General features: G+C 44.7%; 1 protein-coding gene across 8 annotated transcripts in view; it reads right to left on the bottom strand.

Moving 5' to 3' along the window:
* The window catches only part of CHD7 (chromodomain helicase DNA binding protein 7), a 187,586-nt gene that overhangs the window by 22,938 nt on the left and 140,453 nt on the right, over nt 1–24,195 (bottom strand). For all 8 annotated transcript variants that reach the window (XM_032882612.1, XM_032882611.1, XM_032882619.1 and 5 more), the window contains 13 exons: nt 22,895–23,032; nt 22,675–22,796; nt 22,067–22,310; nt 20,782–20,958; nt 16,011–16,154; nt 14,435–14,690; nt 8,840–9,050; nt 8,133–8,328; nt 7,670–7,837; nt 6,861–7,040; nt 3,341–3,451; nt 3,040–3,245; nt 51–250 (listed from right to left, as the gene is read on the bottom strand). In XM_032882612.1, coding sequence (XP_032738503.1) covers nt 51–250; nt 3,040–3,245; nt 3,341–3,451; nt 6,861–7,040; nt 7,670–7,837; nt 8,133–8,328; nt 8,840–9,050; nt 14,435–14,690; nt 16,011–16,154; nt 20,782–20,958; nt 22,067–22,310; nt 22,675–22,796; nt 22,895–23,032 — 2,353 coding nt within the window. The remainder of the gene's footprint in view (nt 1–50; nt 251–3,039; nt 3,246–3,340; nt 3,452–6,860; nt 7,041–7,669; nt 7,838–8,132; nt 8,329–8,839; nt 9,051–14,434; nt 14,691–16,010; nt 16,155–20,781; nt 20,959–22,066; nt 22,311–22,674; nt 22,797–22,894; nt 23,033–24,195) is intronic.

Genomic DNA, 24,195 nt, shown 5'->3' with positions numbered 1-24,195 from the left:
AAGGTGGCTCTTTGAGAGCCTGCAGTACAGAGAGCATGACGCGGACCTACCAGAGTGATTGACCAAGGCTCGCGTCTGGCCGTCCGCCGTGGGTGTGATCAAGTCCCAGATGAAGCTTTTGATATTCTCATCCCCCTTGTAATGATTGAGACAGTACACAAGGATGGTTCTGCAGATGGTCTCTACGTCCTGCTCGGTGAGCTGGCGCTTGTAGCGGCCATGGGAGAGGATATCTGTCCACCGTCCCCAGCTGCAAAGCAAACGTTCGGCATGTAGATGGTACATTTCATTTTAGATCTGGGGCTTTCCTTCCACAGTCCCGTAGCAGTGTTAGGAAATCCTGGCTCGAAATTAGTAGTATCTGATATCAGGGGACAGGAAAGCACTTTGGGGCGCAGGAGTCAAAAACACTTGTTACAGAGCAGGGCCTGAGCTTGAGCCGCCTCGGTGCTGGGTTGAACCATCATGGAGGTAACGCCCGCGGGCCTGACACAGGCTCTCTCAGTCAGATTCCGGCAGGGCCGCATCTCCGGGGGGAAAGGATGCGGGGACCGGGACACCTCGCACTCTGCGTCACCCTGTCACGGCTGGCACGTTTAAATGCCGACCAGCTATTTGAGACGCACGGTGACCTGAGGCGGGTGTGGCTGCTCCCACACCTGGGACCCAATGCTGAGGAGGAATGGTCCTATTTCAATCTATCTCAATGGGATGCCATGGTAACGAAGGAAGGCTTGTGAACAGGTTCGAGTTTCCTTTTAACACAGGGAGCACTAATTCCCCAGTACAAGAGCATTCATGGATAACATGTTTCGAGAACTCTCAGGCCCTCGTGTAAACCGCACACGGAACACAACAGACAGCACGCTGTTGACCCTGAATAGACTGTTCAGGGTTATAATCCCAGTTAGACACAGCGCTGTGCTCCCCGATCGGGGTGTTGTGGTGTGAGAGCACACAACAGACGGGCAGATCCTGTCCACGCCTCGTCTTCCCCAGGCTGCCGCGCAGGACGGAAGCCAGCCACTCCCTTGCCTTCTTCAAAGACTGAGAGCTGCTCACAGCAGGGAGGCCACGGCATGAGAGGCACAGGGCCCGCCACAGCAGGTCGGGACATGTGTCCTGGCTGGTCCTCTCTGGCTTCTGTGAACTCACAGTTCCTCAAACTGCAGGGCCAACCCTCACCCCCTTCGGACACACTGTTCTCTCTGCATGAACTCTCTTCTCCCTGCCCAGCGTCCAACTCTCTCTTCTACCCAGGCTAAGCCATGATGCCCATGCATCAAGTCATGTTGCCGTCTGCGGAGTCCCTTCTTGTATAACCCTAAGCCTCAGAAGTAGGGAGATGATACCAGAGCTATCTTACAGGAGAGTGACATGCTTCTACCCTCCACCTACAGTCTTCCCAGCCATAACACCATTACAGTTTCCTGCCATTTCTGTTTACCCAACTGCCTTGAAAAGGGGGCCGTGACTGTCCTGCTCACAGGTGCATCCCCAGTCTCTGTGGATCCTAGCACGGTGCCCAGCTTCCGATAGGTGTTTCCTACACAGTGATGCCTAGGGGAGGAAGGAGGCCCTTCCTCAAAGACATGGCATGGCGCTCCACACCCACTTCTTAGCTTTAGGAATTATTAAGATACTCCGTTTCTAAAGTTACCAGCAAAATTCTCAACTCTGATCACTGGGCTGAAACACCCAGGCAGGTGCAAGAAGCAAAGGGCTCAGGTGTCTGTCCACTACGTAAGAACACAGGAAAGAGTGTCCAGTGTCTGCCCACGACCTAAGAACACAGGAAAGAGTGTCTAGCTTGCAGACAATTAGCTTGAGTTACAGAATGGGCTTCAGTTGAACGTCATTGATTCCATATGAAATCACTGATCAGGCACTCACTGTGGGTCTGCTGGCACGGCAGTCCTCCCTGAAGACACAGAGAGGAGAGTCCTGGGCTTCATGGAGCTCTACATGGGGATCCTGCAGGAGAAGCCTGCTACTCAGAGTCCTAAACCAATGCGATGAGTGTGATGAACGTGCAAGCCAGACTCTCTGGTGCTGTGTGCCTGGGGATGCAGGAGGTCAGCGACAGGAGCTGTGGGCAGATCATGTCTGTAGGCTGGGTGTGCGGGGGTGGGGGGGCTGCTGCTCTAGGCAGTGGAAGAACTTGTAGAAAGACAGAGATGAGACACGAGACAGAGCATGGCACACGGAAGGAGATGGAGTGGTCTGTCCCAACAGAAGCCGGGGCTACCCACAGAAAGGACTGACAAGACAGACAAGAGCCAGACCAGAGAGCCCTGTATGCCATGCTAACGGAAGATGCGTGTTCATTCTGAAACTCATGACAATCCGCGGGAAGAAATCATCAAAAGCAGGATGTCATCAGATCTATAGAAATACCGCTTTGGTGGTAGCTTTTTTTTATTTGAATGGAACTTGCCTGGAGGCCCATAAGATGCCAGAGAATTCTTATTTGCAGATTCAGATATTTCGTGAGCACCCTGCCATCATTCCGAGCACCGTGTGATGAGGGCTCTTCGGAGATGAACGTGATGTGGACCCTGCCTTTCAGAGACACGTTGTCCAGCAGGAAAAGTACAACACGTTCAGAGTTGAAATAACCATCCATTTATGTTCCAGATGAGTTAGAAGAGCTTTATAACTGAGATGATTGCCTTTAACAAGTTTTCATAGCAGAGAAATACTAAAAGACTACCACAGTCCCAAACTTTATGCGAAGCTAAAGTAGGAAAAGATTTTGTAATTTTGAGATGTGGTTCTGAGTTATTAGTCACCAACAAGTAAATCTGGATCTGACATAATTCTAAGGGACAAACTCGTGCTCCTCCAAATGCATAAGGACATTAAGAACTGTGAGCCCCTGAACCAAACCACCCTGGACCCTGTCACAGTGGCTGCTCGGTCACATGCCTGAGTGCACAATAGGGCATCACAGAAATCCCAACCCAGATACACTTTCTCACGCTGATTAGAATTTTGTCTTTAAAATAAAATTCCGTTTTTCACACAAGCCTGACTCACCCGTAGACGAGCAGATTCTTCTCAACTCTAAAGCACTCGCTCCGTGCGTAGCCCTGCGACCTGTCCTGAGGCCGCCGCGGCTTTGTGCAAGGCTTCTCTTCGGAATCACTTTCCAAGTCTGAGAATTCCATCAGCTCGTCTTCTTTCACTGCACTGTACAGCCTGGTTTGCTTCCTCACTCTCGGAGTGTCAATAACCAGGTTGTTCTAGAACAGACAGCAGATACATTTGAAACTTCTTAAAAAAAAAAAAAATCCCTTGGGTTACAATAGGTAGAGTTTGAATGGGACCTCTCACTCACCCTCCCATTTAAGGCATCAATATCCAATTCAGCCTTCTTAGCCCACTTTTGCCAGAAATTTGGATCATCCAAGGAAATATCTGTCCTATTTCCAGATGCAACAAAACTGGCCTAAAGGGGAAAAAATATGCATTACTTTGAGATGCTCTTCTCAGAGGCAAAATGCAAAGCAGCTTTCATTTACTCATTCAGCCAAGCACGTATGCATTCCTGCACTGTGTGCCAGATGCTACAGTCGGTGGGCTGGGATGGAAGACCGTCCCCCAGGCAGCTCTCCGTCCAGGGGTTTAAACAGATCAGGAAGCAAAAGATGACAGTGCAGTGTAATCAACAATGGTGATAATGGTACATACAGGTACAGCTGATCTACAGAGGAGGGATCTGGTCAGGTTCACGAGGGCGTGCAGGAAGGGCATTGCTGGGAAAAGGCTCCTCAGAATATAATGTCTGGCCCTGACTGTTAAAAACTCTGAGAACAGGAAAGTATGTGGACATGCTCACAACAGAGCCTGTGCGAAGGCTCGGAAGAGAAGAGAGGCAACTGTGCCATGTGACTGGTGATAAGCACGGTCAGGGGAGAGTAGCTAAAGGTCAGGCTGGTGAGGCAGGCAGAAACCAGGTCACGCAGGGCCCTGCACGTCCTGTTAATGGGGTCGGAACTCTATCCTGAGGTAGCCACGAACTCTTTCAAAATAGAAATAATCTCAGGATGGACACAGTCCTATCCAAAGCCATCTGTTAGAGAAATCATACTGGTGTCCCAGGACACGGGAGGGTAGAACAGGACACTGCAGTGTTTAGAGAGGAAGCAGCGAAGACTGAAAATGGCTCCAGCAGAAGTTGAGAAAAGCAGACAGTCTAGAAATATATTCTTTAAAAAGTAAAGTGGAAGGAGTTAGAATCGAGGTGGATGTGAAGCACGGAGGAGGAGGAAGAGGAGGAAGCCAAGAAAAGCCTCAGCAGCCAAGCTGGGCATCTGAATGGCAGTAGTCAGGTGAACTCCAGGGCTCGAGCGTGTGCGCGCACATGGAGGGCAGGGGGACAGGGATGACGAATGTGGCTGTGCACACGCTGAATGTGAAGTGCCTCTAAGGACAGAGAACAGAACCTGGAAAGAGGCTAAAAGACGTGAGAGAGAAGGTGCTGGGGCACAGAGCCCAGAGGAGGGAGCCTCCGGAGACTGAGGAGCGGCGGACAACCAGATGTCCACAAGCAAAGGGAAGGAGATGGACCCCATCTCACAGCACATACAAAAATTCATTCAGAATGATCACAGACCTAAATTTAAGAGTGAAAAATTATAAAACCCATAGAAGATAACATGAGCAAATCTCCATAACCTTAGGTTAGATGACAATGTTGGACAACATATCAAAAGCATGAACAATAAAAGGAAAAAAAATGGGTAAACTGGACTTCACTGAAATTTTTTTTAAGATTTTATTTATTTGAGAGAGAGAGAGAGAGAGAGAGCGCACACGCAAACAAGCAGGGGGCGCAGCAGGCAGAGGCAGAGGGAGAAGCAGACACCCCGCTAAGAAGAAGCCCCATGCAGGACTTAATCTCAGGACCCTGAGATGGTGACCCGAGCCAAAGGGAGACTCTTGACTGACTGAGCCAGGCAGGCACCCAGGGCTTCACTGAAATTAAACACCGTTGAGAAAAGACTAGGAGAGGGTTCCTGGGTGGCTCAGTGGGTTAAACCCTCTGCCTTCAGCTCAGGTCATGATCTCAGGGTCCTGGGATCGAGTCCTGCATCGGGCTCTCTGCTCAGCAGGGAGCCTGCTTCCTCCTCTCTCTCTCTCTCTCTGCCTGCCTCTCTGCCTACTTGTAAAATAAAAAAAATTTAAAAAGAAAAAAGAAAAGACTAGGAGAAAACACTTGCAAATTATTTTATCTAAAGAGAAACTTTTATCCAGAATATATAAAGAATTCTTAATACTCAATAATAAAAGCCAAGTAACTCAAAAGATGAACAAAAGATGTGAAGAGACATTTTCCCCAAAATGATATACTTATTGGCCAATAAGCACATGAAAAGATGCTCAACAGCATCCGAAAATATAGATCAAACCAGAGTGGGACACTTCTTCACATTCCCAAATATGGCTATAATAATCAAAAAGTCAATCAAAAGTCAATCAAAAAGAAAATAAAAAGTATTGGTGAGGATATAGAGAAACCAGAGCCCTTTACACTGCTGGTGTAAAGAGAAAACGGTACAGTCACTAGAGCACAGTCTGTCAGTTCCTCGAAGGGTTAAACATGGAGCGAATATATGACCCAGTAATTCTATTTATGGTCTATACGTAAGAGAAATGAAAACATACGTCCACATAAAAACCAGTCCATAAATGTCTGTAACATTCATAATAACCCCAAAGTGGAGACAGCCCAAATTTCATTGTCAACTAGTGAATGGATACACAACGCCAATGCCCACTTCCAACTGGTAGAAGAGGTACCCTATGCAATAGGAACGATGTTCAGCGAAAAAGAGGAAGGAATTATTGACACATGCTGGGACACGGGTGAGTCTCAAAGCCACTACGCTAAAGTGCAGGGAGCCAGAAACAAAAGACCACGTGTTGTGGGATTCCATTTTAGGAAATGTCCAGAGTAGGCAAATCTATAGAGATGGAAAGCAGATTAGAGGCTGCCAAGGACTTGGGGGGAGGAGGGGCGCGGGAGGGGAAGACGGAGAGGCTGACTGCTAATGGGCAAGAGGTTCTGGGGTGATGGAAATGCTCTGAACTTAGATGTGGTGATGGGGGCACAAGTCTGCAAATATATGGTGAAGACACTGATTTGTACACTTGAAACTGGTGAATTGTATGGCAAGTAAGTAACATTTCAATAAAGCTGTTAAAAATCAAGGTATAAAGAGGGCCTGGGTGTGGATGGGTGGAACCACGTGCAAGGAAAGCCTCAGAAGGCACTCCCAATCAAGCAGTGGGAAAGGAGGCTGGGTGGTGACCTTCACCAGGGCTGGTCTGACAGAGGGGTCGGGGGAGGGGGGGGCAAGCTGAAAGCCAAAAAAACAAGCAGAAAGCGAGGCAGTGGGGATAGCTCGTACAAACAACACTCGTGTGGATTTTAGCTACGAAAGAAGGGTTATGGAGTTGAAGCTGGAGGGCAAAACAGATGAGAGGCTTTTTTTACGAAGATAGGAATGACTCAACTGTTCTTACAGGCTCCGCCAGGAATCAGGGTCTCAGGAAGCAAGATGATGTCAGAGCAGGAGCTCCAGAGTGCACAGGGTGGGGCCGAGGACACAGGAAGCAGACATGAGGCCAAGGTGAGGGGACTACCAAGGCCAAACACAGAGAAGGGAACCCAAAAGCCCACAGAGCATCTTCTATGCATTAGGGCTCCACAGGGGCGGTCCTGGGTCCTTTCCTAATTCTCAGTTATAAAGCCAATGTCATGTATGCACCTTGCGGGCACTTTATAAGGTCCTGCTTTAAGCAAACTCTAGTACATTTCTATAGAAAACCTGCCTCTTCAGGCCAATTCACACCTTAGCAAATGTGGAACCTTTCCCCTCGGACTCAATGGTGATGGTGTGGGTGCGGCGCAGGAGGATCTGATCAATATCTTCTTCGCAGAACTTAGACCCTTCATCTTCCTCATCCATGAGGGCACCGTAGGCCCCCTTTCGGAGCAGATCCTCTATCTCTTTCTTGGAAAGTTGCTGTACCTGTTTTAGTGAGATATTTAAAGTCATTTAGAATGGAAAAATGTTTGTAGACAAAACAAATGCCTCATTGTACTCAAGGAGGAATTTGTTTTTGGAAGACTTGTTTCTTTAAGAGAGAGAGAGCGTGCGAGGGGAAGACCACGAGCGGGGAGGGAGAAGGAGGACGCAGACTGAGGCCTGATGTGGGGCTGGATCCTGAGACCCTGAGATCACGACTGCAGCCACAGGCAGAGCCACCCCGGCACCCCTCAAGGAGGATAAACTGGACTCATAAAAAGGACAACGTGGCAGGGACGCCTGGGTGACTCACTCCTTAAGTGTCTGCCTTCCTCTCAGGTTATGATCCCAGGGTCCTGGGACCCAGCCCCACATCAGGCTCCCTGCTCACTGGGGAGCCTGCTTCTCCCTCTGCCATACCCCCTGCTTGTGTTCCCGCTCTCACTCTGTCTCTCTCTGTCAAATAAAGAAATAAAATCTTAAAAAAAAAAAAAAAAAAAAAGAGACACTGTGACAAAACAGGCTGAGAAAAGTGAGGCCGGAAAGTGATTTGCTGCTGGATCACTTCTTCCATTAGCTAAGCCAGGCTAAGGAGAGCCCGAAGAGCGGCAGGGCCCAGGCCAGCGCGTTACCCCGTTGGCGGCGCTCTCTCTCCCACTCATGGACTGCAGCACAGCTTTATCCAGGCCGAGCTTCAGACTCGCCTTGTCGAACATTTCCCTCTCGTAAGAATTCCTTGTAATCAGCCTGTAGATTTTCACAGATTTGCTCTGTCCTATCCTATGACATCTAGCCTGAGCCTGGAAGAAAAAGAAAACGAATGGCTACCGAAGAAAGAAAAGACTCACATGCCCGTTCCCAGGGCCCCCGTTCCCACACGCAGAGGCGCAGTCCAGAAGGCTCACACACGAAGAAACCACTCGGGCATTATCAAGGCAGTGACTACTAGTCGGTTCATTCGCCCGATCGTGGGACACCATCTGAGTGGTGGTGACCATCCAACTTTACTGGTTTGACTAGGGAGTTTTCATCATAGTGGAATGACTTTGGGGAAAAAAAAAAAGGCATCCAGGGATGATTGTGTTGTGTGTTTACCTGGAGATCATTCTGGGGATTCCAGTCGGAATCGAAGATGATGCAGGTATCAGCAGCAGTAAGATTAATGCCTAAGCCTCCTGCCCTTGTGCACAGGAGGAAAACGAACCGATCAGAGTCAGGTTTGGAGAACCGGTCGATAGCTGCTTGGCGGAGATTTCCTCTCACTCTGCCGTCGATCCTCTCATACGGGTACCTAGAGAACGCCAGGATTAGCAAGGAGGCCGGGCGCGTGACTAGGGCACGCTTGTTTCTTTCCATAAAGCGAGTATTACAACGTAGGATATGCATTACCGAGAAATCACCTCAGAGCAGACAGGTTTTACGGTAGTGTGGCATATAACTGGTGGAATGCTCAAAAATTAAATTCTATTTTACTTCCTCGCTCGCAAAATAACAAGCGTAAAAACATCTGACATCTCTAGCAGTCAAATAACAAGAATTCTGCTTTTCGGTGAGACCCATTCTCCCCTAGCCAAAAGAAAGAAGTGGGAAACGAAATGGCCGTGCAAAGTATGCAGAGTCCTACTGTCGTCACCGCACGCAGGGACCGGGCCCTGTACACCGACGGTCTTTAGAGAGGGGTATGACACATCTCCCCCACTCCTTCCCCTTTGTTACGAATGTCACTTCGAGGTGAGCCACTTGGAGCCCCATGAAAGGTCATTTTTTATTTCCTTTTTATTCTTATGGCACAGTGGCCTCACCGTCTCTGAATGAGGTAGTCCTCCAGGATGTCCAAGCAGCGCACCATCTGGGAAAAGATGAGCACCCTGTGGCCGCCAGCCTTCAGCTTTGGCAGCAGCTTGTCAATCAGCACCAGCTTGCCAGCAGCCTGGATCATCGCCTGGAGCTGAAAGTCTGGAGAGTCGGGATTGTGTGTTTCTTTAAACTCTTCCAAAATTTTCTCTTCAGCACCTGCAGAGATTGGACAGCATAACGTGAATACTGTAAAAGGTTTTTATTACTAAAAACAATGAACTTGCTTTCAAAACCCACTGCTAACTACAGGAACCAGAATGCCACACTCGTGCTTATGAACACGAATCCGGCCGCTTACTAAAAGTCAGGTCTAACACAAAACCACGGAAGTATAAAAGGGATCAAAGTTTTAAGCACAACACATTTAAACATTTGGGGGGGGAACCCACATTTTCCAACAAACAAATGTTTGCTGTCTGTAGAAACTGAATTTCAACAACAGACTGTCAAGCCAGAAGTGGCAGAAACAAGCCAAGGGCCAGATACCTACAGAAAATTTGGAACTAAATCGCTAAAGAAATGAAGAACTGTTTACTAGCTGAATATAAACACAAACAACAAAATCTGTTCTGAAGCTAAGAAACAGGGGAATCGGGTTCTAATAATGACGGTGTCGGGGAAGTAGTTTTTGTATATAATCCCATGTAAATACAGCCCAAAGGAGGGCAACAAAAGGAAATTCCTTTCTCAGGATAATTCTTAGGGATTTTGGGGGGGGGGTGGCGGGAGTTCTGAACACACATCTTCTGTTGCAATCTCTAAACCCTCACTCCACATTCATTCTCATCTGGCAGTTTCATGAGGTACAAAAACTCTATCTTGAAGTAGCCAGAGCTTTTCAAGCGTTTCAAAAACAAGAGCAGGAAACGACCTTGTCTCACATAAGGCTTCTATGCTTAGCCTTCTTTCTCCTAGTCTCCTGCAGAACTCCCCTTGAGGCAGAGACGCCTCAAGAGAATGACATCTCCGGGGAAGAAGCGCTTATGCCCCCCCCCCGCCCCCATCCCCCAAACACACCCAGGCTAAGCTCCCTTCAACTGCTTAGCTGCTGAGCTTACAACATGGGGGTACCCTGGTCTGGGGAGTTAATCAGGCCAGGGCTGCTGTGCTCAGCGCCTCTCCAGAAAGGTTGGGGGGGGCGGTGTGTGTCACCTATTCTTTAGGAAAAACAAACAAATCCACCTAATGCGACTGGTTCCCAGCCTTCGACTGTGCCAGAGGGTCAACTACTCTTCTTACCACCAGTCTGAAACATGTGTGAACTAACACCACATGAGAGGAGTACGCGGAAGTCTCGGACGGGGCTTACAGGCTAGGTGAGTGAGACCACACAGCCTGTAGGACGGAACTGCCACCAGCAGCAGCCGAAGGAAGAAAGGCGCCGTCCTATTTCCACTCAAACGGCACCTGTGCAAATTCAGTTACGGCAGGACCGTATGCGGAAATACAGCTTGTTAATTATTAATCAACAAAGACTCTCACTGAGAACAGATTAAAGTCACTTAATGCCCTTACCCAGGCACTGAGGCCTCTGCAAAGCACACCGTTCCTTGGGAGGAAGGCGGCCCGGCCGAGAAGGCCAGCGGGGTCGGCATCGCTAGCGCCTCACGCCCTCCTCCACAGGAGTAAGAGGCTAACACTCAAGACCCTTCTCCAAGTGGGGAGAAGAGGGGACGGGTTTTAATGAGGAAAAGGTAAATACAAAATGCTGTGGAAGAGCATTAACAGGAAAGTTCTTGAATAAAGAATATTCTTGAATAAAGCTGAATCATATTTTTCAAAACATGAAATGTAGAAATCTAGGTTCTGGATTCAGGACAAGGCGGCCCTCAGGAGACAGGGAAATAGGTTTAAGTCTATATATTACGTTAAAAGTTTGTTCATGTGCGATACAGTGTAAGCGCTTTACAACTCAGAAATAGATTTTACTCCTGGTATTTGGGCAGTTATTTTTTGTCTATGTGAAAATTCTAACTCAGAATCAGTATATTAGTTTAAAACAAGCTAAGGGTCAATGAAGTCTTCAAAAGTGAAATAATCATTTTTACAAGATAAATATCAGACATTAGAATATTTGAGTAAAAAACTGAAAATACAAATAATTTCTCAAATTAGCAGAGAAATATTTTTCATTTTAAATTTACTCAGAGATAAGAAAAATAACTTCCTTGCTTTTTGACTGCTACTAATAATTTCTCATCTTATAAAGAACAGTCAAAATTAAAATACATTTGTTCTTACCTGATAAAAGCTACTGCTGAATTACTCAATCCAGCTCTTTGCTATGAATTTGAGGTTCTTAAAGCAGCAGCCAGTTTTAAAGATATCAGCAAACGGATTTCCTATAGGATTCTTCTAGCACTATACTCATTATAGTCAAATTAAAGGAAAGAAGGTCGGGGAAGGTACTGAAGGAAAGCAATTTCTACCTTTCAATGTCACAGCCAAAGTGCCCAAGTTTACCAATTATTTACCTTGATGTTAGATTTATAAATATCAGTCTGCAAATTAACCAGAAATACGTTATGACAAGCCAAAATACTTTGTTCACACTGTCCTAAATTATTGTTCATGCTATATTTCAAAATGTGTGTGTGGGGGGGTTATCAAAGACATCTTGAAACCAGTGTGGAAGTCTTCTCACTAAACAGATGGTCATGGTGAGGACAGGAACTGCAATGTTTGCTAGGTTTCATGAGAAGTTATTATCTTGCCAATGTCATCCAGCCACAAACAAGGCATTATTGTCTTTTGAAGATTACCAGGAAAACAGATACAGTTTTCTATCTGAAATTCATTCCATCATGCAAGCTTTGGCTGGTTTTCTTTCTGCCTGCTCTTCTCTGTAACTCCTCCGGCCCCCAGCAATGACAACAAATGACCCTTAGGGGACCTTGACCAAGTTTCCGACATCACTTGCACTCCCACACAGGAAACTTAAAACTGGATGTTCCATGCTACTGAAGTAAAGCAGCAGCTACAGACACTTACAAGTGCTCACAGAGCACCCCAAACACTGTGCTAAGCACTTAAGACATTAACCCACATTTAAAATATTACTCAGTTTGTGTTCTACTGTCATTTCTAATTTTCTTCCTTCTGCTTTGCTTACATTACCACAGGTTACCAACTTGCACATACAGTTGCTTCCACTTTCCACAGTTACAGAAGTGTGTTGTGCTTTCTTGAAATGAACCTGAGCTTGACTGGGGCCGCCTGACCCTGCCACCACCCGTACAAATTTCAACGTAAACTGCCACACTGAAAATGCCCTTGAACTGGCTCGATACACGTGTGGAGGGCCAGCAGCACATTGGTATATGTTCTACTCCAGACTGTGGATGAAAATGGGCGATAGGGCCATGGAGCAACCTCGGTGAACCCCAACATCCAGGTTAAGTTATCTGGGCAGTTGTAATGCCTAATGTGGGGGGCAGGGTGCACATGTATTTTTAAATTACAACTTCTCAACTAAGGGCATATTTTGGGCTTCACAGACACTTCATCACCTAGAGAGGCAGAAACGCTGACCCCAAGGTCTGATCAATTAGGACAATGGCCACAGACCCAAGTCTCCCAAGTCCTAAAAGACTCCAGGTAAACCAAGAAGTGTAGCAGATGACCCTGCAGAGCAATCAGCCAAGGAAGAGACCCACCAGCTGTGCTGGGGAGGGGGCAGCGCGAGGGGGACCGGACGCACGACTCCTCCCTCGACACGTTCGGTGCGGGTGACTAGCATGTAAGCAGACAAGGCAGACGTGACGGAACTGACGGCCACCCAAGGTCAACCCTCCCGCACGCATCCTGCAGCGGCATTTCAGCTCCTCTGCGGCGGCTCTCGCTTCCCCCTTGGAGGCTACTCTTCCTCATTTTCTTTTTAGCAAATATTAAATGCAAGCGTGTGTGTGTATCACATAAGCACAGACGTTGTACTAGCACCACCGGTCACCCCAGGCACCAACCCCAGCTCCCGAGCTCAGGCACAGGCTGGGTGACGCTCCCTGTAATGGCCTCACGGGCTCCTAAACACGTGGTGCCCGGCAGGACCGCTGCTGGCGGCAGCAAGCACGGAATCACCACGCGCAGAACTCTCTTCGGAAGACAGAGCTAAGAGCACAACGTCGTAGCAGGGAATCCATCAATGTCACACCACGGCAGTGACCAAAGAGGCAGCGCTGAGGTGGTCTTGAAGGGGTGGACCACTCTGTCATCTCGCAATAGGAACTTGTGGGGCTGAGGTGGCTGACAGGTGTGTCCCCCAGGAACAGGGGGTCAAAGATCAGGAACTCTAAATTAGCTGCCCTTGAACTTCATGGATTGTGAACCGATCTTTGTTCCTACTCCCCTCCAAAGGAACCTAACTGCACACAAACACTGCAACGTGGCGGGCCGTCCCCCTTCTTTAACTTGTATGAGCTCTGGCCACGACAGCAGGCAGCAAGAGCCTCGAGCAGGTCTTTCTGCTTGTATGTCTTTCCCTACTCCCTCCCATCTGTTTTATACGATGCTGCCAGATCAAGCATCCTGAATCATTTCTCAGCTCAAACACTAGCCACGGTTCTCCACGGCCTGCAGACAAAAGCCAAAATCCCACGGCCCGGCCTTTGCGGCTTTCCACAGCAGCATCTCAGTATGTGCCTGACGTTCACTGCCCCACTGTTTCTGACACGGGCTTTACATTTTGGGCAAGTTCCCCTTTGTTTTCCTGTCTCTTTGTCTTTGCTCATATTATTACATCAGCCTCAATGCCTTTCTTTTTCTGACCCTGACTGGCAAACTCCTTCCCACCCCCATAGGACTGTCTCCATGCCACTGCTTTCCCTGTGGCTTCTCTCATCTCCATTGCTGACAAGCCTGAAGCCTCCTGTATCCTCCAGAGTGTCCCACACATCCCAGGCATGCAATATTTACCCCCTTAATGATTTTGGGAAGTATACAATTTTTACCCAAATCAGTTACATGACACTGTCAATTCAGTTAAGAAAACAGGAAGACCATAACGTATCCATCAGTAACAGAAACAAACTGTTAGCAAAGTTTTAAAATGATCTCTCCTTCCTAGGGAATAGGTCCTAGAGGTCTCTAGACCGAAATTCCCTCCTGCCAAAGCCTCCAGACAGCTGACAGCTGCCTTCTCACACCAGTTCCTCTTCAACTTCTCTGATTTACACACACACACACACACACACACACACACACACACACAGCAAGAAAGTCTCAGCTGAGGCCAATCTCTCTTTAACTGTTAGCACTTCTGATGATTTTTAGGCATTAGTACCAATACCTCCTTCTGAGGGGCAAGATGGAGGCAGAGAAGTTGGAGAACAGTGTGCTGAGGCCCCGTGGCAGAGCTCAGCAGGGGCAATGGTCCCTCACTTGCAGCCTCCCCAGAAGGAGGCGTCAGGAAGAACAGGAAGTTGGTGAAACCCGTGCTGAGGCGACAGGATCCAGTAATGACCACAATGTATCAAATCCTCTGTCGGGAGGGAGAAGAGGATTTCTGGAGTCACCCAAATGTGTCTACTGGTGCCGCGGCTTACCGTTAATAAGGTATGGATGATTGCAGCACTTCCGTAGCTCCATCATAGTGTTTAAAAGGTTAGGGACGTTAGCTTGACCACCACCTTTGGAGAGAAACGTGAAATTCTTCTCAAGGATGGCTCGGTAATATTTCTTCTGAATGTTTGTTAGCTCAACTTCAATTATAGTTTCTTCTTTGGGGGCCAAGTTCTTTTCCACATCCTCCTTGAGACGTCGCAACATCATTGGCTTTAGAATAGCCTGGAGTTTTTGCACCTAAAAAAGGACCTTAGGTCAATGCTGGTTTTGTGATTCGCTTGCATATTCTAACATGAAAAATCAGAATTATCTTATTCACTTAGCATTGGTTTTTATTTGTCAAAGCCCAGTAAGGGCATGAAGGCATTAATCTCCCAGCTTTCATGACAGAAGTGCATGAAGGTTGAATGAGGCCATGTTAGATGGCCTATTTCAGCTGCCCGGGGGCCTGAACAGCCAGAAGGCCTGACAAGCACACGGTAGAAAAGAACCCAACTGATTCACGGAGATTTCCCTTCTGTTTGTCTTAAGCCACAGGGATGATGAGGAAGAGGGAAGAGGTGACCTCATGGGACATGGGAGTGCTAGGCTTCAGGTTCCTCCCAGTCTGGAAAGAGCTAACAGAATGAGTAGGCCAGGAGTTCCCTACTCCTTGCATAAATAAGGCAAGCAGAGATGTCGCTCTCTGATTCCCGTTTCTATTGACTGTCAATAGGATATACAGCAGATAAGATCATTTTTATCTTAAGAAAGCAAAAACCAAAACAAAACAGATTTCACTCTGAGCTAAAGTAGGAGGCTTCAGACAGTAAACTGTGGAGGGGCGGACATAAAGACCAAGACCACAAGCATACTGCAAGCATATCTATTTCAAAACCAGTATAATAATAAATATTCCCATAACTCTTAGGATGTATAAAATAACTACCTGCTCTTCATACACAAACTTCATTTATTTCTCACAGAAATCTTTTGAAGTAGTTTAAATGAAAGTATATAGACAAGTAAAGTAAGCACTGTGGCCAAGCATACATAGCTAAAAAATAAAGTTAGAATCCCAAAACTCTAGGAGGCTGATAACTACAAGTTCCCATGCCTTCTGACACAGCGCTCAGAAGTACACACAGCAGGGGTGCCTGGGTGGCTCAGTCAGTTAAGCCTCTGCCTTCAGCTCAGGTCATGATCTCAGGGTCCTGGGATCGAGCCCTGCGTCAGACCCCCCGCTTAGCAGTGAGCCTGCTTCTCCCCAAATAACTAAAATCTTAAAGAAAAAAAAAAGTACACAAAGCAAAATCATCGACCTGAATAGCACGGCAGTCTCTGAAAATTGAACATGAACAGGTAAGTAACCTCTTCCAACAAATTCCAATTGCCCTTCCTGAGGGCAAAGAGACAAACAAGAAAAGCTCCATAATGAAGACTTGGAATGTTCAAGGAAAGGAGATACAGAGCTCACTAGACTTGACTTTTCCTAAGAAGCTAAACAGCAATGCTTTGCCATTTCATGGGTTAATCTTCAGTTACATGACTAAAGTACAAAGTAGACGTGATGAGTACCTGTTCTTCTGTTTTCAGATCACCAAATTCTTGCATAAAGGTGGTTTCTGAAGGGAAGCGACTCGGTTCCAAGAAATGCAGCAAGCTGAAGAGCTCTTCCACAGTGTTCTGGAGCGGCGTCCCCGTCAGTAGCACTTTGTGTTCCTGCAGGTGCGCAAGGAAGGCAACTGAACAGAAAGTTTCCTGAAATGAAAGCCTCTCTCCTGGGGCGCCTGGGACGATCAGTTGGTCAAGTGCCCAACTCCTGATTTTGGCTTGGATCGTGATCTCGGGAATGTGGGTTCAGGACCCGGACGGACTCCGTGCTTAGAGAGGACTCTGCTTGAGAGTCTCGCCCTCTCCCTTCTCTCTCTGCCCTGATTGTGCACATGCTCTCTCTCTCTCAAATGAATGAAACATTTAAAAATAAATAAATAAAACCAAAACCTCTCTCCATTTTCCCACATCTCACGAATGCTCGCTCAGCATCCACCATTCGTAAAGGTAGAGGGCACAAAGGCAGAGACACAAGAAAATCACGGACCCTGCTTCAGACGGATGCACGGCGTGGGCCCTCTAGAACGCGGCAGACCCCATAAACACGCCACACCATTTCATTTCTTCCTGGGGTTATTAGGTCAACATTTTAGTGCCATGGCTTTGCAAGTCTCCTGGGTCCCCAATGCTTTTCTCTCCACCAAAGTTTTTTTCCTAAAGTCCCTAGACTCCGAGAAAGTTCACGTGCTTCTTTCTGTTCTCTCCATCAACAGCGCTCTCTTCTCCCCATCTGCTTCCTGCATGACTCACTTTGGAGACAAAAGAAGTTCTTCTACATGCAACAGCATATGAAAAACTATTTTGTTCTGCAAAAATTTCAAACTAGCGAAGAGGTCAGCTTGGTTTTAAATACCACAATCACTTTTTTTTTTAAAGCAGATGCTATTTCTAACTTTGTTTCTTTGAACCAAGTTAGGTTATTTCTTTAAGATAATTCTTCCTGTTTACGAGCTCTTGCTCCAGCTTTCCTTATGCATCTGTATCCTCGTCTTTGTATTTTTTTCTAATCCAACAACAGAGGAGCTATTTCTCAGTGACCAGTTTTAACAATGGTGTTTATTAATCTTAAGGATCTTATTATTTAGTATTTTGTTTGGCCACTTGATACATAGTACAGCAAATAAAACTACTTCAGGAAGTGACCCTACCTTCTAGTAGTTTCAAATTATTTGGACTTAACGTGCCACCTGACAAGACCTGGTTGCCGAGAATATATGCTCAGTAAATACGAGATAAGTGATGTAAGAAGGGTAAGAACGCACTCATTTTTGTAATATCCACCATGTCTTATATGTCAAGGAAGTTCTCTGAAAGTAAGGTAAAGCAGTTCAGTTTGCTTTTCTTTCTCCTCTTCTCCCTTTTGAATAAAGATGTCTCTCAGAAAGATACACAGACCAATGTCATCTTCAGACTCACTAAATTCATAAAGAGTAAGCAGTCTGCAAATCAGTTCAAGATTTTCTAATATAGGGGTGCGTGGATGGCTCAGTCAGTTAAGTGTCCAACTCTAGATTTCAGCTCAGGTCATGATCTCAGGGTTGTGAGATCCAGGCCTGCATCGGGCTCCATGCTGGCTGTGGAGTCTGCTTAAGATTCTTCCTCTCCCTCTTCCTCTGCACCCCCCCCCCCCCCCAAAAAAAAAAAAAAAAAAAAAAAAAAGATGATATTCTAATATATAACCATACTTGTGGGTAACATGGGCCATAGTCTCTGACATACTTAGGTTCTAAATTACCTTATCGAAGAATTTTTTTAAACTGTCACAGACTCATGAAAGAGCTATATTGATACTAAAGATTATCTCCCAATTTTCTCTTACCCCTTATGACTGAATTAAATCCTTAACCTCTAAACAAATACTTCAGAAAAAAACCTTTTTAAATTACTCATTTCAAAATAAGTGTATCTGAAAAAAGGAAAGGGGTTCTTTTTTTTTTTTAAGTTGAACAGGGGGCTTAAAGTCACAATTCCGAGATTAAGACCTGAGCAGAGATCAAGAGCTGGCCACAACCAACTGAGCCGCCCAGGCGCCCTGAGAGGGACTCCTTTTTTTATGCTGCTTTCCCTCAAGGGCTGTTGAAAGCCAGTTATCCCAAACGATTACACACAAGACATTTTTATAAGGTTACATATGAGTAGTGGAATAAAACCAGGTTTCCGTTTGAAAGTGACTGTGGAATAACATGTGGGGAATACCCAGAGTGTCACGCAACATCATGTAAGAGACTCGGGCCAGCAAGCTTATCACCTCCAAGCTCAACTATGTCAGCAAATACGCTTTTGGTTTGAAAACATTACCATTCTTTTTAGCTCTGCTGGAGTGATGACCACTTAATTTCATTTCAGCAGACTCCTTAATCTGTATGAGACCTCCTGACAATGACGAGATGATAGAATCAATGAAGAACTCGTACCACCTCCAGAGAATCCCCTCCTTGTCACTGAGGGACAAGGAGATGGCTTTTCTTTCTGGAGCTCCTGTGGAGGATGGTAGAGACCATAATTGTCCCTCTACAGATCATCCTCACAAGCATTTCCTTTGTGATGGGAGAGCTGAAAACACTCACTGGCCCTGTCTTTCTGAGAATGCACTTAGGACATGACCCTCCTCAAACCCATCTTCATCCTCACAGAGTCCTGGTGCGGGAAACAGCAGTCCCCTCTGACCTCCTCTGTAGCTGGTAAACTTACTGGCTGTTATTCTTGCCGTGATTAATGCCAGGAAAGAAGAATAAGATATGGTCAGTGTATAAGTTCTCATGGTGTTTACTGTAAGTAAGGATTTAAAGGCCAACCAATGAGTTCTTCAGAACTAGACAAATACAACTGCATTCTAATTTGAAACAACCATACTGTGTTCCATCTTGAAAACATCTCCTCTAAGATAATGATTCTTGATCATCAGAAAAACTATTATTTTGTTCATCTGCTTATCATAGGTTCCCAGTGGGTGAGCCAAGAATCAGTTAGAGGTATGCAAGTCCTTGAGGCAGCCAGCAGGGCTGAGAGTCAGGATCCCAGGGCCGGTCACCTGCGGCCGTGGGCGGCATTCTCAGCTTGCCCCACGAGGACATACTGTCATGTACACACAGAACATTACCACTTTCCAGATGTGCCATTATGTGAAAAAAAAAAGGGAACACTGTGGTATGTAACAGAAAAATTATCTGGGTAAGAGATTGTATCCATTAATGAAGGGTTACTAATAAACAACAGAAAATCACTTTGCGTCTCCCAATGACCATCAGACTGTATGATGTTGAAGCATTTAACTCATCTGTATGCACCAATGGAGGATAGTTTGCAGTTAGAATCGACTCCCTGGGAGCACAGAAACTAATAATAGGAAACAACTTAGATAAGCTTAGGTAACTATTTAAGCCTTCAGAAAATAGTACTGTCTTTTCTGCGGACCGCTGTGAAGAAGGGTCCCTACTTGGGTAGACATACAGTATCTCACCAACGCTCACATTTGCCTGCAAGCGCAAGGCTCGGGTGCTGCCCACAGAGACCAAATACAGTCGCAGAGTTTCTCTTCTCCACATGCTCACCTGTCTTCAAGACCAGTCAGTGACTCTAAGTGCTCTCCTTTCTGTTGTGGACTGGTCACCAATATAAGCTGATTTGAGAAAGGTCTTAGGATGGGAAATCCCATCCTTAACAGAACAATTCAGTCAGACTTTTCCCCTTTAAATAAAACTAGATTTTGTTTTTAATTAAAAGAATCGCTGGCTAATGAATAAAAGAAATTGCTTCAAAGAATCAGCGGCAACAGAAAGCTTTTAAGTGTTCTTTTTGGTGGCACCCGTCTTCAGTAAAAAAATTCATAGCCACGAACGTATAGAATGTTCTTCCCATCTCAAACTCTCAATTAACAAGAGATCAAATTAATCTACAGATGTCAACATCAAAGAGATTTTAAAAATCTTTTGCACTTTTTAAAAACTCAGCAAAACATCCAAGACATACTGAATGACAGTAACATCGCTTTTAAAATGTACATTAAAAATGAAAACAAGTGATCAAAACCCACCTTGCAAACTACAGAGAACAAAGAAGTCTGAGGATGACTGAAGTCATTTCTGCCAGGAAACCAAACACACAGAAGCACGGGACAGAAAATCAATCAAATCCTACCACCTCTACATTATCCCATAACACTTGTACCGAAAACAATCTAGAAAAATCTTATCAGGAAAACCTGACCACCTCTTAGGAAGCAGGGAGAGGATGGGGTGAGTGTGGCATAAAACTCCAGATCAAATTCAAGGTCTTACAATGCCCCAAACTTTACACGTCTCTCTGAACTTGACCAATGCCAGGTATTAACCTGTGCAAAAAACTTGCACCTACAAGTCCTACTGGATCCAATGTGTCAAAACCACTGAGCCCTAGAATTTAACTTCACTATAACCACTGGGACAAAGCCTGGCCTACCAGTTTATGAAATGGCAATATTTATTAATAAAAGGCAAAAGCAAATATTTGAAACTCACTTCAGAGAAAGCATCCTGACTATCCCCTACTGTAACTGCGCAAAGTCACCAGCCAACAACGTAAGAATCAAGAATGGCAGCAACTTTTGAGTAACTAAAAGCTCAGGAGGACGTATCACCATATTGGACAGGCTTTGCAAACACCCTCCACAGGTATCAGTCACATTCAGAGCAGTGGGAACACTGAGTCAGTAACGATTCTATGCGGGTTCAATGGAGTCATCAAGACGATCACTGACCAAGTCCATCATCTTCAGCCCCTCCAGCAGCTTGCAGTTCCTATTCTTCAGCCTGTGGGCTTCATCAATGACTACACAGCGCCATGGAATATTCCGCAGCTCAGGACAATCCGTCAAAATCATCTCAAATGTAGTGATGATGGCATGAAACTTATAGGACCCCTTTATCACTCGACCCTATGAGAACAGTTCTAAATTATTATTTAGGATTAGAGATTACATTAACTTTAATTAATAAATAGCATAAAACAGATGTATTTATCTTTTGGGGACATCTTTATTTTACGTAACACCTGTATTTTGTTTTTCAGGTGTTTTGCAGGGGAGCTTTAAAAACTTTTTCCTTTATAAAGAAATCTGAACTTTGTTAGTAAAATTTCCTACCTAATTTCCCTACAGATCCTATGTAATAAAGTGCCACGAAGTGTGGTCATTCTAGTTACAGCCTACAGACCCCAAAGAGGTGAAAAGCCAGGGGATTAAGTACTAAGGTAGCTTTTAAAAACTTTACTACTGTTTTAAACCTTTTTTTTTTTTTCTTGTAACTTAATTTTGACTATTGAAGTGCTAAAATGAAAAAAAATTCACTTAGGGTAGAACTTTTAACTATCTCTCAAATGTAGAGATAAATACTAAAACAGATTTCAATATTTTTCTCCTTGAAGTATTTAACTGTAGATTTTTATACTTAAAGCAAACCTATAAAACAAAACTCTGTCCTATTTCCAGTAATATGACTTCTCCTTACCACCTACAGCTTAAAACTATGTTAGCAGATACTATTCTCCCTCGTCATTTACAATGCTTTACTGTTGGTATTCTAGAATAACTGTATATAGGCAATAAGAATACGTAAAAAATTGTACCAAGTGCTCCTAAGAGGGCAGAAGCTCTCCCCTTTGGGTGTATTTCACTCAACACTGCATGCCTAGTAATTTTTACTTCTAGTAATTGTTTAACAAAATATTCTTTCCACTTATATTTAGTAACACCATTTTTTGTTTAGCTCTTCTTAGGCTTGCAAAATAAAACCAATTAGCATATCAAAACATTAAGTGATAAATATTTCATTTATTCTGATTGGATAATCTGAACGACCAACGCTATAAAAATTAGCTATGCTTAAAAGATGTGAAAATATAACATAATTGGGTAAGAAATCTAGAGCGAATTTCTCAATTTTGTAAAATCTAGACCTTCCCCTAAAATGTCACAGACCATTTTACTATCCAGTACCTTGAAATGTACATAATAGGCATAAAGAATACCACTTGTGACGTTTTACCTGGGGATCTTTGAAGTACATTTCATACAACTGAATGGTCCGACGACTAGCTTGACTCCCATGATACACAACCACGTTCAACTCTGTCCAGGTACGGAACTCCCTTTCCCAGTTGGGGATTGTGGACAATGGGGCAATTACTAAAAAAGGGCCATGGATTCCTTTCAAATATATCTCATAGAGAAATGTAATGGACTGGATAGTTTTTCCCAAACCCATTTCATCTGCTAAAATGCAGTTTCGCCTTTGGGAAGGAAATAAAACACGAACAGTTTAGTAAGCACAGATATTAGACACTGCTTTCTTTTCACAAAATATATACTACTATAATCACAAATGCATATCTCAAATGTTCTCTTAGTTCAACCAAATACATTTCTTTTTCAACAAAATCCTCTAAGGCATAAAAATCATTTCTACATACTTCTATTAATATCTCTACATTAACGTTTGTCAGATAAATATGAAGCATACTTCCAATCCTGGCCGTTTTTCATAATTCTTTTTAGACATTAAAGTGTGACATTACTTGATCAATATTTTCAGTGACTACAAAGGAGAACAGCTACAGGCCTTCTTACAGGTGAAGAAAAACGTGCTGTACATACATGTTGTACCAATTGAAAAGTAGCCAGTTTACTCCCTCCAACTGGTATTCCCTGAGTTTGTTATTGTTTTTGTACTCCCTGGAACTCTCCGATTTCTTCCAATCATCAGCAGGAGGTCGCTCCTGTTTCAAATATAGTAAATCCCATTAGTGGTTTCTCCAAGGCCACACCACACTAGGCTATTTTCAAATTAAATCCTTCACTGTTAGCCAAGTCTTACCACACGCTCTGTTTCTGGCTCCCTGGACATTAGTTTCTCAAACTCTTCGATCTTCGCTTGATCTATGTCCTGCCTTAGCTCCCAAGTGCTGTCTTCGTACGGCAGGGAGCACCACTTCACCAGGTAGTGAGTCACCGGCTGGGCCAGGTTGGAATAAATTAGAATTGGATTCATTGGACTGAAACACACACACACACACACACACACACACCTACTTCCTGATAGATACTACACCCCAGCAACAGTGAGAGTGAGTTGGGCGAAGTTTATTTTAAAACTGCGACCATAACACAGTCATCCCTAGTTAATCGTAACAAGTGTAAACTGGAAATAATATTACTGGGTATCATTAGAACCAGCTAATTTTTATCTAATTCACTGCTATGTTGAAAAGCCAAAAAATATGAAGAAATGGCCAGGAAATAATACAGCTGAATTTTAAGCCTTATTCTTATCTGCGCAAAATCATTTATCAGGTGTCTGATTCAGACGTATATGGGAAATCACCATAGTATATTTATATTTCTGGCAGGTTTCTTAAGGAATGAGAAACAAGCTTATTACCATCTCTGCCTTTTTCTTAAAGAGATAAGTATTACTTGTGTTCAATCACATTAGAATACAGTATTTGAGGGGCGCCTGGCAGGCTCCGTCGGAAGAGCAGGTAACTCTTGATCTTGGGGGTGTCAGTTTGGGCCCCATGTTGGCTGTAGAGATTACATCATTGAAACTTTAAAAAACAAATAAATAAATAATAAAGTGAGCTCTTATAGATTGGAGAACAAAATATTTTGGGTAATGCAGATCAACAGGATCTCCTTTGTCTTTCTTCTAGAAAATACTTGGGTTGTCAAGCATTCACTTCAAGACTAAGGTACTCTGACCTGGTAGTGATGTTAACAACATTCACTGTACTACACAAATATGCGATAAAACAATTTTCTTTTAAGTACAGCCAAGTAAAGCTAGAAAAGTAAACATCACATTACAGACATGGTCCTTAAAACATCATGGACTTCATGACACAGAGTTTGGGGGAAAAAAAAGGAAGCTCACTGCAGACTCTCACTAGATAAGCAGGATCTAAACATTTTATAAAAACTAACTTTACTTGAAGAAGCCAGGAATGACAGAACTCATGGTGGGTGCATACATCATTACTGAGACAGTAAGTTCAGGCACTGGACTCGTCCTCACTCTTACCGCCCTAATCAACCGTCCTTTACAACCTCACAGAGTTTTGCAAAGCAACATGAAAAATGCCAAGATCTCATAAAGAGAATTATTTTACATTGTCCTCT

Source organism: Lontra canadensis, unplaced genomic scaffold, assembly GCF_010015895.1.
Source record: "Lontra canadensis isolate GAN:19392208 unplaced genomic scaffold, GSC_riverotter_1.0 scaffold83, whole genome shotgun sequence".
In the NCBI taxonomy this organism is placed as follows: domain Eukaryota; kingdom Metazoa; phylum Chordata; class Mammalia; order Carnivora; family Mustelidae; genus Lontra; species Lontra canadensis.
The sequence above is the reverse complement of the archived record's forward strand: the minus strand, read 5'-3'. Positions and strand labels throughout refer to the sequence as shown.